We start from the raw sequence: 15434 nt of genomic DNA, 5'->3' as shown, positions 1-15434 counted from the left end.
CTCTCCTTTGGAAGGCCAGCTTACAAGGCTGGCCCTTGGCTGGCATCTGGGAACTTGGATTTCAGGAGGGGTCCTCCCATTCCCAGACTAGGTAAGGGTGGCTCACTGTCCCTAAACTGCTTGTACCAACAGTACAGTTTACGCTGAACACCTGCTTTCCTTCTGCAATCTGAAATTTCAGTACCTGCCAAGCCTGAAGCTGCCTATGTGACCAGCCCCCAGTAAAAACCCTGGGTACCGAATCACTAACAAGCTTTCCTGGTTGGCAACATTTTACATGTGGAAGACTTAAGCACACACTGAGGGACTCCACTGGGACAGGCCTCTGGAACTTGAACCTGGTTTCAAGTTCCTTGGACTTTGCCCCAAGTGCCTTCTTCCTTTGCTAATCTTGACCTGTATCAAATCAAATCGCTCACTTATTATTCAATTTATTTGACTGTAATAAATTACACCCACGAATGACTATATGCTGTGCATCCTAGCAAATCACCCAACCTGGAGGTGGTCTTGGAGACACAGACACAGCCACTTACTAGCCATAGTGGACATCTGTCATGCTTTCTAGAAGTTGAGCAGGAAAATTTTAGCATGACGAGTCTGCAAAGCAGAGCCTGGAAAACTTACTTCCTGCCTCTTCTGCAGCTAAGGCACTGGCAGCATGATCTGGCTCTACAGAGCACTTACACTCACACCAGCCTTCGATTCAGATGTGAGTAACTTTAGAAAAGAGGCTCCCTGTGAAACGCTTTCTACAGGAGAGGTTGGAGATGGCAGTGTTTGATTTTGGGGCGGCAGTGCTTTCTTCTACTGCTCGATGGCACAGAGCAGCCATGACGGTTCTTACAAGACACTCCGTTGATGACTTGGCTTTGGCCATTGCTCCTAGAAGTCCAGCCCGGCCCTCCACATCTCCCAGAGATTCTGTGGGCCACCACAGAATAAACCCTCCCTCTGCTTCATCAGCCAGAGCCAATCTCTACTGCCTGCAACCAAGACCTGACTGATCCTATGGCTGTGTACTCTGGAGCACGTGGCTTAAACTTCCCACACCACAGTTTCCTCATCTGTCAAATGGGGCATTAGAGTACCTACCCAGAGTTGAGAGGACTGAACGAAGCACTGCATTTGTTGGCTCTTAGCCTAACACCAGACTCACCCAGAATTCCTCCTCGTGGATTCTGACTTTCCCGCCATAGCAGCCAGGCTAGTGCCTGCTTCTGGTGCGGCAGCAAAGGGATCTGATAAAGGTAATAACCGAAAGTTAAGTACCAGTTCCTGATGAGAGGCTATGCTGCAGCCTGGCCACATGGACTCCATACTCTACTTGTTTGTTTTCTCTAAGTGACCCTCCCAATATTCTAGTTGTCACATCAGCCGCTCATTTCACCTTGAAGTCCTGGACTCCTCCCTCTCACCACACATCCTGGTCTGCCCAGGACAGTTGTCATTGATGCCAGTTGTCCAGCATGTCTATCAAGAGCCGCCTCTCTCACTCTCAAGTGAGAGTCCTGCTTTGTCTGCTTCATCAGCCCAAGTCAGTTTCTACTGTTTGCAGCCAAGACCTCTGACTGGTCACCTGACTTTTACCAGCCATTCCACTGGCTCTTCCTCATTATCTCTTAAATGTGCCTCTCCTCTCTGTGGGCAATGTCCCAGTCCGCACTGCTAGTCATAAATTGATAGCCTTTTAACTGGGGGCCCACCTTCTAGTCTTTCCTTCCTCCAGTTTATCTTGAACTCTGTGACATAAATAACCTTCACAAAACATCCCTGCTCAAAATTCTACAGTGATTCCATAATATCTCTTGAGCCATTCCAGTCTAAGTTCATTCGCCAATGCCAGGCTCCACAGCAAGGGACTCTTCCTGCTTAGTTACATCACCTGCTGCTCCCAGCTCAGGCACTGAAGTCACCTGATCATCACTTATTCATACCAATCTCTGTATCTTCCCTCTGAGCACCACTCCCTCTAACTGGAGTATTTGGTTTCTATCCTATCTCTAGGCTTGCAGTTTCTTTAAGGCACAAATAATACTGCTGACCTAGAGCAACTTTTCCTTTGTTTCGAATCCCTTTGTACTTTGCATACAGTCCATGGTACATGACAATGCACGTTTTCTGTCTTACAGTCATTGTCTAGTTGTCTTACATAGGTTGTACATGCACCTTCACCCCAACTAGTCCACTAAGAGCAGCAATTCCTTTGCAACCTTGTGGCACCTATTGAAGCTCAATAAATGGATCTGTTACTGCTACAGACATATATAACTGTATGACTTTAAGAAAAAAAAAACTGTTGTTTTTTTCTTCTCACTGCTAAACAGAAAAAAAGAAAATACTGCAAGGGAAGCCACTTGAGCATTATTTGTAGAAAAGATATGTCAGAATGGCACTCTGATGGGCACTTTTACAGTAGTTGGTCCCCCTCTTCGTGGGCGCTGGGATACTGTTATAAGACACTCTGCCCTGTGGCTCACCTTCAACCCAGCTCTGCCCTGTGGCTCACCTTCAACCCAGCTGGATCCTCTGCCACAGCTGTCTCGCCAGGACGTGACTCAAGTGATCGATGCAGCTCATCAATGGCTTCACTTGTGATTTGCCACACTGTGCGAAGGCGACCTTGGCTCATAGGGCCTGCGTACAAATCGAGGTTACCTAAGTGTTGCAAGTATTATGTTCTGGCCAGGGCTGCAAAAAGGCAATTCATTATTTGCCAGATGATGGATCTGTATGGACTAAAAATTCTTGCCTCCAGATTCTCCTAGACTCACAGGCTTCATTATCCCTAGTCTCTGTCTGTTATTTTTTAAAATCACATTATCAAGTGTTCTAATAGAGGACAAAATAAAGTATAATAAAAAATAAGATAACCCATATTTTTTTCTCTTTCAGCCTTGAAGAGGTGGCAGGGAAGAAGGTAAAACCATGAGAATTTTCAGAAAAAAAGACCCCTGGGGCTGGATGCAAAGAAGAAAAGCCAGCAATAGACGAGGCTGAGCAACAGGAAGTCTGCCAAAGTTTAGGCAGACAGGGAGAGACAGCCCCTACAGTGTGCATCCCAGGTTGCCTGCACAGCACCGAGAATATAATACTTCAGTGCTGGAGCCCACTCATTCCACACAGAGAACTTCTACTGAAGTTCATTAATAAACACAAGCACCTTATTTGGTTGCAAGTTTAGGGATGAAGTATCCAAATAAGAGATTTCTAAGACAAATAAAAATTAATTATTCACTTAAATGTTAAAATGTTTTTAAATGAAAAGGTATTTTAATGGAATTCTTTCCTAAACATATTACATAACTTCTTACCTTAATAATCCACCATAACTTAATTTCTCTAGGCAGCTCCATCACCATGGTGACTACTGAATGATGCTCTCACACAGCAATGTTCTTCAAACAGTCTGGAGCACAGCTACGCTGTGCCACTGAACCAAGTATTTTTTCTTTTTTTTTTTTTTTCTTTTGTTTTTTTTGCGGTACGTGGGCCTCTCACTGCTGCGGCCTCTCCCGTTGCGGAGCACAGGCTCCGGACGCGCAGGCTCAGTGGCCATGGCTCACGGGCCCAGCCGCTCCGCGGCATGTGGGATCTTCCCGGACCGGGGCACGAACCCGTGTCCCCTGCATCGGCAGGCGGACTCTCAACCACTGCGCCACCAGGGAAGCCCTTTCTTTTTTTTTTTAATGGAAGTATAGTTAATTTACAATGTTGTGTTAGTTTCAAGTGTACAGCAAAGTGATTCAGTTACATACATATTCTTTATATATATATTCTTTCTCAGATTCTTTTCCATTATAGGTTATTACAAGATATTGAGTATAGTTCCCTGTGCTATACAGTAGGTCCCTGTTGTTTATCTATTTTATACATGTAAGTATGTTTTCTCTGTGCCCTTTTAGAGAGACCTTTGCTTCATCTGGCACCCCATCTATTCCTTACCCCCTTGTTGACTACTGCTCTTCAACCTTTCTCCCCTCCCTTCCTCCTGTATTCTTTTTGCTCTCCTTTCCCCTCCCTATATCTCGAGCAGTTCTCAGTTGGGAGAAAACTGGCTTTAGCTTTTCGCCTCACTGCCAGCCCACTCGAGGTCCTATGTCCTGGTCAGCAAACCAACCGACCATATTACATAGTTGAGGCTCCACCTGGGATCTTCATCCTGCAGGTGCTTCTGAATTCACTGTTTTCTGCAGAGTTCAGGATGGAAACACTCATTTAAATCGGGTGGTACTGCTCTCTGTAGAGAGTCTACTGGTCATGGTCACATAGTCCCCTGCTCTGCCTCAGCGCACATGCACACGCACACACACACACGCACACACACACACACAGAAGGACTATAAACATATCCACTGGCCTGCCTCCCTCATCATGATATGAGTTCAAGTCTTCATTCACAAACATTTACTGGATGACTCCCATACGCCGACCACCGGGCCGACTGATCAAGGACCGTGAACAAGGTCAGTGAACAGGGCAGACACAGTCTCTGCCCTAACAAAGATCTAAATTACCCTGTGTATAAACTTAGCTGAGCATCACGAGCTTTATCACACAGGCAACTCAGAATGGTTTCTCCCTTTTCATGGTTACAAAGGTATCTACGAGGCAGCATTTAACTCGTGGGTGTAGCGGTTCCCACCAGGGCCTGGCCCTCGGATCTCACCTCCACAGCACTGATCAGACCCTCCAGCAGCCTCCTGGTGGGCAGCCTTCAGTCCTAGACAACCCAGAGGCTGGAGATCCCGGCCCTGCAGCGGTTTGGAAGGCACCAAGTGGGGAGGGTCACTGGTCGTTTTGGTGAAGTTACTCTGCTGTGGTACTTGAGTGTTACTCTTCTCATTAGTGCCTGCTCAAAAAACAAGGGAAGAACAGATTACACTTCAGAAAAGTGAAGGAATTCTATGCATGAGGTGAGGTCAAGAGAGGGTGGGATCGCTATGAGCTGGGGAAGACTTCTGAGAGAGCATAGCATTTAAACCATTTCTTAAACAATGGGAAAAAGATTTGAGTCCACAGGAAAGAGGAGGAAGTTTTTATGAATCACAGGTGTAACTTATAAAGGAAGCTCAGTAACAGATAACAAGATGAGCAGGTGAATGAGTCAACCTATTCTTTATTGAAACACCGCTCGAACGCCTCCTGAAGTTCATGCAAACTGTGGGTTTGGGGGCAGAACCCCTTTTACCTTGCTCTGGGGAGAGGGCCAGGGCACTGAGCGCATCCTCCAGCTCCTGAAGTTGCTTGAACAACTTCTGACCCTTGTCTGGAAGAGCCTGGATGTTCACAGATGCCAGTGTGCTCTGGAAAACAGGTCCTATAACATGGGTCGCTCCTCTCAAGTCATTAGATAGTTTCAGATTAAAATAGCCTAAAATGCTAAAACTCTGAAATCATGGTCTTTTAACTATATGTGTGAAAACCAGAAACGTTTTTCTTTCTAAACCCAGGTGACTTACCAAGCCTGAAAATATAAACATAGCAAAAGGCAGAAACTAAACATTCACCGCTAAAACCTTTCTCATGTTAATATATTTAACTCATTTGTGGTGTCCCTTATCCGCCCACAGCAAGCAATGCTCCAAACTTACAAACAAAACACAGGTCAGTAGTACCTTCTTTTGTTTCAGCTGTGTTGTGAGGTACACACGTTGGGCTTCTGGGTCTGAAGATTCTCCCTTCTTGGAAACGCCTGAGTCAGGAGAAATTTTTCTTTGCACACTCTGACCAGGGAATTTAAGGTTCTCCTTCTTCTGTGAGTCTAGAGTCAAGTCAAAGAGCAAGGGGCTCCCTGGCTTAGAGGAAACAAAAACAACATCATCTTCCTCCCTGTCACCACCGCTTGTATCGGCATCTCGCCTCTCTCCCTGGGGATGCCCTGCAGCCAGCGGTGCAGGCTGAGCAGCCGGTCCCTTTGGAGCAGGCGTGTCCCGGGTCTCCGGCTGTGCCTGCAAATGGCCCTGGAGCAGACTTTTATGGAGGGTCTGCATGCTTGGGTCATTCTTTGCCTTTGTTTCTCTAGCCTCCCAGCTCTTGGGGTGCTCCTTGCTGAGGTGTCCCCCTTTCAGGGGCTGGCTTATTGGGTGTTGACTGTGAACAATTCGAGGCAAAGGCTTAGTTTCCTTTTCCTTTGGAGGTTCTGATTCTTTTTGGACAGAATGACTCTCACCATTTGACTTCTCCTGAGATGCAGATGGTTCTCTCAGCTCATTCCCACGGACCTGTTTGGATTTCATCTCAAAAAGGTTTCTTTTGTGCATCCCTTCAACCTCCTTTGCGGCACTATGAAACTCTGTCTTCTCCCCTTGCTGCATCTCTTGAACAGCAGATTGTTTTTCCTTTACCACCAGGCCAGATGAGAGATCTTTCTCCATCCAGCACTTAGATTCAGGCTTCTGTTCCTTCTTTTGATCCAGGAGTGGATCTCTCTTTTCCCTTTGCTTCTTATCAGCTGTCTTTTCCTCATCTTCACCTTTGATGAACTGCTTCCGGAGGGATGGTTCTTGATTCTTGTCAACTAACTTGAACGGGTTTCTCTGCTGGCTGGAAGGATAACGAGATGTCTCAGAGGTATGCTGAGACTTACTGGTTACAGAATGTTCTTTGGAATTAGGATCCTAAAAGACAAAGGAAATAATCTTAATATAAAATATTACAGCAACCTTAACATCTAGAATACCTTTTTTCAGAGGAAATGGAAACACAGTAAAAGCAATCCAATTTTTCTGAATGTTCCTGGGATCATTTCTCCCTCTAGAAAGGATTGCCAAACTCACAAAGTATTCGTTTCTTAACAGTACTTTCACTGCTTGGTTCCTTCTCTGTCTGTGATCACTGCTTTTCCAGGACTCAAGGAACAGTAGTGACCAAGTCAAAGTGTTTTAATAATAGCAATAGCCACAATGTATACTTTTCATGACAAACTATTCTCTCAAGATGAACTTTTCCCCAAACCTAAACAGTACACTATACTTGCTTTGATTTTGGCTTTAGGAAGGTTTCACGGTGCAAATACAGAATCTTGAGTCCAAGCTCTGTCCCTACAAAAACAAGTTTCATGACCTTGCACAGTCTAGCTCCTCATGTACTGGATTTCTGTAGGGTCTCTCCTAATTCTCACATTCTAGAAGTTTATGAATTATACTCAGCTTATAGCAACATCAAATAGATATCAGTCTATAAAAACATGCTGAAGTTAGTCAAGTAAATTTAAATTTTTCCCTAAATAGCAGGATACTAACTATATTTAAGACCCAAATGGTCCTTTGAATTAAGAGTCCCAACAAAGGGCTTCCCTGGTGGCGCAGTGGTTGGGAGTCCGTCTGCCGATGCAGGGGACACAGGTTCGTGCCCAGGTCCGGGAAGATCCCACATGCTGCGGAGCGGCTGGGCCCGTGAGCCATGGCTGCTGAGCCTGTGCATCCGGAGCCTGTGCTCCACAACGGGAGAGGCCACAACAGTGAGAGGCCCGCGTACCGCAAAAAAAAAAAAAAAAAAAGTCCCAACAAGGTCTACCATGCTTAAAGAAAAGAACTGTCTTTCAGAGACAGTACAATGAAAACCAGTTTATATTGGACTTCAGGGTCTTTTCAGGTGATCCCACAGATTAAAGAAACTTAATAATCAGGTTTGAAAACAGATGAATAATTCCTACCTGCCATGGGATATTTCCACACCATTGCTTCCCCTCTGCCTTACTTCTAACACATCGGAAGAATAACCTAATGAAGTATAAAACAGAAATAATCAAATTTGTGAAAATACATTAAAACAAGAGATAAATTTGTTTTTAACCCAAGAAAACATCTTACAATTATTTGATACCAGCTTTCAAAGGTCACTTGAAACCAATTACTCTTATATGTATGACATTTAAAAATTCTTTATCTCACAGGATATTTATAAGAGCTGAGAAGTGAAAGGATACAGATGTCATGGTAACCAGAGAGTATTCATAGATTTATTCTTTTAACTCTACAGAATGACTGACATGGGAACACTGATCAGCAAGGACTGCTAAAAAAGGAGATAAACAGACATTATGTGTCCCTAATGGGAAGCCATAATACTTCCCATAAAGTAAAAACAAACAAACAAACAAAAAAACCAAGCCATGGACTTCCCTGGTGGCGCAGTGGTTAAGAATCTGCCTGCCGGGCTTCCCTGGTGGCGCAGTGGTTGAGAGTCCGCCTGCCGATGCAGGGGAAATGGGTTCGTGCCCTGGTCCGGGAAGATCCCACGTGCCGCGGAGCGGCTGGGCCTGTGAGCCATGGCCGCTGGGCCTGTGCGTCCAGAGCCTGTGCTCCGCAATGGGAGAGGCCACAACAGTGAGAGGCCCACATACCGCAAAAAAAAAAAAAAAAAAAAGAATCTGCCTGCCAAGGCAGGGGACACGGGTTCGAGCCCTGGTCCGGGAAGATCCCACATGCTGTGGAGCAACGAAGCCCGTGCGCCACAACTACGGAGTCTGCGCTCTAGAGCCTGCAAGCCACAACTACTGAGCCCACGTGCCACAACTGCTGAAGCCCGCGCACCTAGATCCTGTGCTCCACAACAAGAGAAGCCACCACAATGAAGAGCAGCCCCCACTCTCCGCAACTAGAGAAAGACTGCACGCAGCAACAAAGACCCAACACAGCCAAAAATAAATTTAAAAAAACAAACAAACAAAAAACACCAAGCCAAACCAAAACAAACCAAAACTAACCTGAATCTGGTCAAACTTGGATCCAATTACCGATTTACAGGAAATACAAACAACAGAGGAACACATAAAACTAGACCAGGGGATGTAATCTGCAAACTCTTAACAGTGAGAAATGCTATTAAGATAAACAACTTGATTCCTTCAACAAGTAAATCACAAGGGAGAAAAAAAGATTGGGGGGACCTACTTAAGAGACTTAAAAAACCTATCAATCAACAGCAATCTGTAGACCTTATTTGGATCTTGACTTAAGCAAATGAACAAAAACTATCAAAAAATAAACTATTTAAAACATTTATGAATCTAGTGGAAATCTGTACTCCAACTAATTAAAAAAAAGAGTTCATATCTTTTAGAGCTACCCACTGAAATATTTACAGGAGAAATGACATTATCTGGGATCTGTTTCCAAATATGGCAGGAGTTGGGGGGTAGAGTGGGTAGGATATATATGGAACAATATTAGCCATGAATTGGTGATTGTTGAAGCTTCCATTAACAAAAAAAAGACTGAATACAGACTTACATCCCAGTGCAAGACAGTCCCTGCTCACACAAACACTACCTACACTCCAGCTATCCAGAAATGGCTACTCTGTCCCACCCTCAAACTAAGCCACACACTCTCCATCCTATTGGACTTTGCATGTGTACCATCCTCCATCCAAAGGATGTCCTCCTTATCCCTATTTATCCACCATTACCCCATCACCAGCTGTCAAAATCCTACAGGTCCCTCCACACCTTGTTCAAGACATACCTCCTTTGCAAGGTTTTCCCACATCCCCTGCCCTGTTCATTCATTGTACTGCTTCTGTATTTTTGATGTATATAGTTGTATTAAACTTGTATCTGCCTGTCTGCCCAACTATATTTTCAGCAACTATATTTCCACTATAAGGATGTTCCATTATTTATTTAACCAGACCCTCTTGATGGGGACAGTTTGGTTGTTTCCAATTCTTTCCTATTAAAAGCAGTATCACAACGAATAACCTTTTGTATATGTCATTTCACATGTGTTTTAATATATCCATAAGGCAACTATCTATATCTCATACTGTGGATTACAGCCTTCTCTGTTTTTCTTCATCAATTAGCTTCTAGGTTTTATTTATTAGTTCTCCTTTTGCTGCTTTCTAACTCATTAAATTTCAGTTTTACCTGTGCTAATTCCTTCTTTCTGCTTTCTTTCCATTTAATTTCTTGTTCTTTTTCAAACTTCTTAAATTAGTATTGTGACATACAACAGGAATCACAACAGTCTGAGTCCTAACTCAAAAACAAATCCTGAGCAGGTCACGACCCCTCAACACCATACTTCGCTTGGACATAGAAGCAAAGATAACAAGCCCCAAATGGACAAGTATTCCATAAACGTCAAGTTAAAAAGAAAACAGGACCAGCTCCTCTCACACAAACTCACAATTTTCCCATTCAAGCTCACAATTTAAAAAAAACATGTATCAGTCTCTAAGTTTTCTTACTGCAATAGGATACTATACTGAATATATAGTTCTGAAAATTTCTGAAATGCCTTGAATGCATAAAAATTCAAAGTACTGGCTACTATTAGGGAGTACTACTACTTATGAAAATAAGTCAAGAACAAATTCCTGCTGTTGTTAAAAGTGTATCAAGTTCTTGAAACCTTTACTGAAAGAATATTTTATAGTATCTGTTTTAAAGCCCACGCCTCAAAGACTTTCAGGAGAAGGGCAAGATTTGGAGAAAGAGGGAAGAAAACAACACACACTGAGCATCAACTATGTGCTAGGCACAGTGCAAAAAATGCTTCTACTTACATTTTTATTAAAATCAATCTGGGTGGGCTTCTCTGCTTTTAGGATAAAAAGTTTGTTACATTTATTAAATTGTAAATCAACAGAGAAAGCAGTAGAAATATATTCTCATAGAGAAAGCAAATACTGATTCCACTATGAAAAAAGAGCATAATTTCTACAGTATATTCATTAATTATTTTCCAGGACATAGGTTATGAACAATAATGATGAAGAAACCAGCAAGAGGTCATTCAAGGCCAAATCCAAGTCTCAGTTCCTCCACTTTCTCAGTAACCTTCATCAGCCTTAATCTCCTACTGTTAGTCTTACAGTCACAGAAGCATCTGGCACTTGAACACATCCAATATAGCACTCTAATGTGCAGATCGGACTGCTCGCCAACCTCCATGTGTCTCTTATCCCAGTTGTGTCACAAGGACCTTAGAAATATGGGTTCACATCTATATATGCAGCAACGGAGAAACATAAAGCTGGAGTTCTACCTCATTCTTTTACACAAAAATTCAAGATGGAACAAAAAACGTAAAGAATGAAACTGTAGGACTTCCCTGGTGGCCCAATGGTTAAGAATCCGCCTGCCAATGCAGGGGACACGGGTTCAAGCCCTGGTCTTAGAAGATCCCACATGCCGTGGAGCAACTAAGCCCGTGCGCCATAACTACGGAGCCTGCACTCTAGAGCCTGTGAGCCACAACTACTGAGCCCGTGTGCCACAACTACTGAATCCCGCGCGCCTAGAGCCTGTGCTCCACAACGAGAAGCCACCACTATGAGAAGCCTGCGCACCACAACAAAGAGTAGCCCCCGCTCACCACAACTAGAGAAAGCCCGCATGCAGCAACAAAAACCCAACGCAGCCAAAAATAAATAAACAAATTTATTTTTTTTAAAAAAAGAATGAAACTGTAAATATTCTAGGAAAAAAATGGAGGTGAATATTTTTGTAATCCTGAAGTGAAAAGGGAATGACAAAATCCTGCAGCTGAGAAAGGATTTAGTAATTTGACTACATAAAAGTATTAAACTTCCATATAGTAAAAATACTATAGGTGAAATTATAAGACAAAAGGCAAACTGGGGGGGCTTCCCTGGTGGCGCAGCGGTTGAGAGTCCGCCTGCCGATGCAGGGGACACGGGTTCGTGCCCCGGTCTGGGAGGATCCCACGTGCCGCAGACCAGCTGGGCCCGTGAGCCATGGCTGCTGAGCCTGCACATCCGGAGCCTGTGCTCTGCAACAGGAGAGGCCATAACAGTGAGAGGCCCATGTACCGCAAAAAAAAAAAAAAAAAAGCAAACTGGCAAAAGTAATTGCTACACATATTACAAAGGGTTAATATCCTCTCCATACAAGGATTACTTCTATGATACAGCGCAGTGCACAACACTCTACAGCACCTAGTAAAAGTTCTGGCTTTATTGAGTGGAATTCTTCATGGGTTGCTGGGCCTGAAGTCCTTCTGCATGGGTCTGGTTCATGCCCAAATGCCTCTCTGTCATCAGCCTAGATAATCATCACTGGGTTAAATAATCTGCATGTCAATTCTACCCAGTAACCAACCATACAAGGAGTTTCCTAGACATGCAAAGATTCAAGTGGTATGAAAAATGAAGTATTTTGAACATCCCACTACAACCAGTTATTTAAAGAACTAAAATAACTGGTTGGTTTTACCCAACTACAGACAAAAGAATATTACCATCTATTTTGACCCCATATCCTTGAGAATAAAAGCTAAAAGAGAGAGAGAGAGGGGAGAGAACATGAACTCAGGAGCTGGATGACAATGTCCAACATCTGTATATCAACGTGTGCCACATCATTAACGTCAAAGCAAGGGTTCTTCCCCCTGGTTCTACCGAGGGACTATCATAGTTTTCTTTAATGTCCATAAACTGGGCATTAAAAATGCCCATGGCTGAGGGTCAGTCAAATGCTGGTGAGTGGTACCATCTGGTGTTTAGTTAGAGAACTACACACAAAAGCGGCTTTACTCCAAGGTACCAAAAATGGGCATCTTAGTCCTACTTTGGTTTATACCTCCCCTGCATTACTCTGCTACACCTGTCTCCTAGCTAGGTTAAGTGTTAAACATAATGGTATTAATTCAAACATGTAAAGTACTTTAAGTTCCTGAAAAGAAAACCCAGTTTTGGGGAAGGAAAGGCTGTACTCCCTGACATCATTCTCCAGAGTACAGGGGTTCTGGCTAAATGCCTTACTGTCTGCTAAGAAAGTCATCATCCATAGACACATTACCTATTTCTTTTTAAATTTCCAGCCTGTACCACCTATCAGGGTACTTGTTGGATTTTTTGCTTTTTTTGCTTTGTTTTTAATTTGTTGTGTGTTGCAGAATTATATTTTATTTGTCCTAAAACAAGCTTTTTAAAGCTCTAGTAAGTACCTCCTAATAAGTGTTCTAGATTTGGACTGAAAGAAATACATTCAAGCATTCTTTTTCTATTTTTAAAATAATGATCACCTCTCAGCCTCATCTACCTAGTGTGAAGAATATTAGAGACAAGTTCTCAAACTTCTGTCTTCAGCTTAGACCTTTCTTCAGAGCTGCCCACTCACTCTGCTAGCTGGTTTCATACATACATAAGACACAATGAGTCCAAAGCTGTATGTGTTAGTCATCCTCTACTGATGTTAACTTTCCTTCCTTGTCTTGCTTAATGATAAACTCATCATCCATAAACCCAATTAGGCAACCATTTCCTGAGCACTGACCACGTGCCGATGCCAGACTAAGTGCACCACACACACGGCCTCATGAACCCTCACAACCCAGTGAAATCGGGGCTACCATGACCACTGCCCCAGCTGAGTAAATGGAGGAAAGAACATGCTTAAACGTGCTTAAACACCCTACCAGGAAACGTGCCATATCCATTTCAGCAAGTGTTCTCCAGTCTAAGTGCACCCAACTCCACTGCCAGGGCTTCGATCCAAACCCATCTTTCACTTAGAGAAGGTGGGTGTGCCTGGAGTTGGTTAGACCTAGGCTCAAATCCCAGTGATGCCACATCATAACCATGGCACCTCAGATTCCTTTTCTAACCTCTCTAAATGTTTCCTCATCTGTCTATACAACAGGGATATTGAAACGTCTCACAGCAGATTCTATGAAGATAAGAGGTAAAAAACATGCCACATAGTAGGCATTCAATAGCAACTATTAGTTCAGTGGGCTCCGTGCCTCCACTGCCTTCACTCCCTAATCTAACTTCCATAGTTCTTCTTTTTTTTTTAATGTATTTTTTATTTATTTATTTTTTAAGCAGAGGTCTTCTTAGAAGCCCATATGATTTAAATTTATTTATTTATTTATTTATGGCTGTGTTGGGTCTTCGTTTCTGTGCGAGGGCTCTCTCTAGTTGTGGCAAGCGGGGGCCACTCTTCATCACGGTGCGCGGGCCTCTCACTATCGCGGCCTCTCTTGCTGTGGAGCACAGGCTCCAGACGCGCAGGCTCAGTAATTGTGGCTCATGGGTCCAGTTGATCCGCAGCATGTGGGATCTTCCCAGACCAGGGCTCGAACCCGTGTCCCCTGCATTGGCAGGCAGACTCTCAACCACTGCGCCACCAGGGAAGCCCCATAGTTCTTCTTTTAATGCAAATTGAATAAAAAATTCTTCAGCATCTTCCTACCACATAGAACAATATCTCTGTATGATTCAGGGCCCCCAGTAGTGTGTAAAGGAGAACATCCTAACTTCATGTACTAGAGGCTTACTGGCACCACTGTACTAGCAGAAAACAATAGAAAAGTGAATTTTTTAAAAATTCCATTTATAGGGAATTCCCTGGCGGTCGAGTGGTTAGGACTCTGCACTTTCACTGCCGATGGCCAGGGTTCAATCTCTGGTTGGGGAACTAAGATCCCACAAACCGCATGGTGCAGCCAAAAAAAAATTCCATTTACAACAGTGTCAAAGAACATTAACACTGAGGACTAAATTTAACCAAAAGGGTATAGTACTCTATAATGAGAACTATTCCATAATGCTGAAATTTTAAAAGTCATAAATAAATAATATACCATGCTCATGAACTGGAAGATCAATATTGATGTCAGTTCTCCCCAAACTGATCTATATAGGTTCAATGAAATCCCAACTGAGTTTTCTGAGGAAATTTTAAAAGTCGATTCTACATTTTATATGGAAATGTAAAGGACCTAGAATAGCCAATCTTGAAAAGTTAAGTTGGATTCACACGATCTTATCTGATCATGTCAGGATAGGCAAATAGATCAATGGAAGAGCTTAGCAAGTCCAAAAATAGACCCACACGTGGTGGTCAACCGATTTTTCAACAAAGGTGCCAAGCATTTCCATGGGGAAAGGAAAGTCTTCAAAAAATGGTGCTGAAACAATTGAGTAACATTCATTCATTACTATATGAAAAATTAAATGAACCTCAATTTGAATCTCATGAGGTACCCCAAATTATTGATAATATGAGGTAGAGCACAGACTAAACAAAAAAGCCATTAAAAAAAACTATAAAACTTCTAGAAGAAACCACTGGAGAACTTTATGATCTTGAGGTAGGCAAAGATTTCTCAGAGAACACAAAAAGCACAAACCATAACAAAATGATAAATTGGACTTCATAAAATGAAAAGCTTCTGCTCCTCAAAAGATAGTCGAGGGCCTCCCTGGTGGCGCAGTGGTTGGGAGTCCGCCTGCCGATGCATGGGACACGGGTTCGTGCCCTGGTCTGGGAAGATCCCACATGCTGCGGAGCGGCTGGGCCCGTGAGCCATGGCCGCTGAGCCTGCGCGTCCGGAGCCTGTGCTCCACAACGGGAGAGGCCACAACAGTGAGAGGCCCGCGTAACGCAAAAAAAAAAAAAGATAGTCGAGAAAATGAAAGCCACAGATTGGGAGAAAACATTCACAATCCATATA

General features: G+C 43.4%; 1 protein-coding gene across 3 annotated transcripts in view; it reads right to left on the bottom strand.

The window, feature by feature from the left end:
• Nucleotides 1-15434, bottom strand: part of TTF2 (transcription termination factor 2) — a 42952-nt gene that overhangs the window by 22730 nt on the left and 4788 nt on the right. For 2 of the 3 annotated variants that reach the window (XM_082616473.1, XM_082616475.1), the window contains exons 4-9: nucleotides 7658-7724; nucleotides 5619-6620; nucleotides 5192-5306; nucleotides 4670-4852; nucleotides 2510-2658; nucleotides 1160-1241 (exon numbers count right to left, since the gene is read on the bottom strand). In XM_082616473.1, the coding sequence (XP_082472599.1) occupies nucleotides 1160-1241; nucleotides 2510-2658; nucleotides 4670-4852; nucleotides 5192-5306; nucleotides 5619-6620; nucleotides 7658-7724 (1598 nt within the window). The remainder of the gene's footprint in view (nucleotides 1-1159; nucleotides 1242-2509; nucleotides 2659-4669; nucleotides 4853-5191; nucleotides 5307-5618; nucleotides 6621-7657; nucleotides 7725-15434) is intronic. The other variant, XM_082616474.1, reaches the window with a different exon arrangement.

The sequence above is a fragment of the Mesoplodon mirus genome (assembly GCF_964341445.2).
Source record: "Mesoplodon mirus genome assembly, chromosome: 3".
Taxonomy (NCBI): domain Eukaryota; kingdom Metazoa; phylum Chordata; class Mammalia; order Artiodactyla; family Ziphiidae; genus Mesoplodon; species Mesoplodon mirus.
Note: the sequence above shows the minus strand (reverse complement) of the source record. Positions and strands in the feature narration are given on the sequence as shown.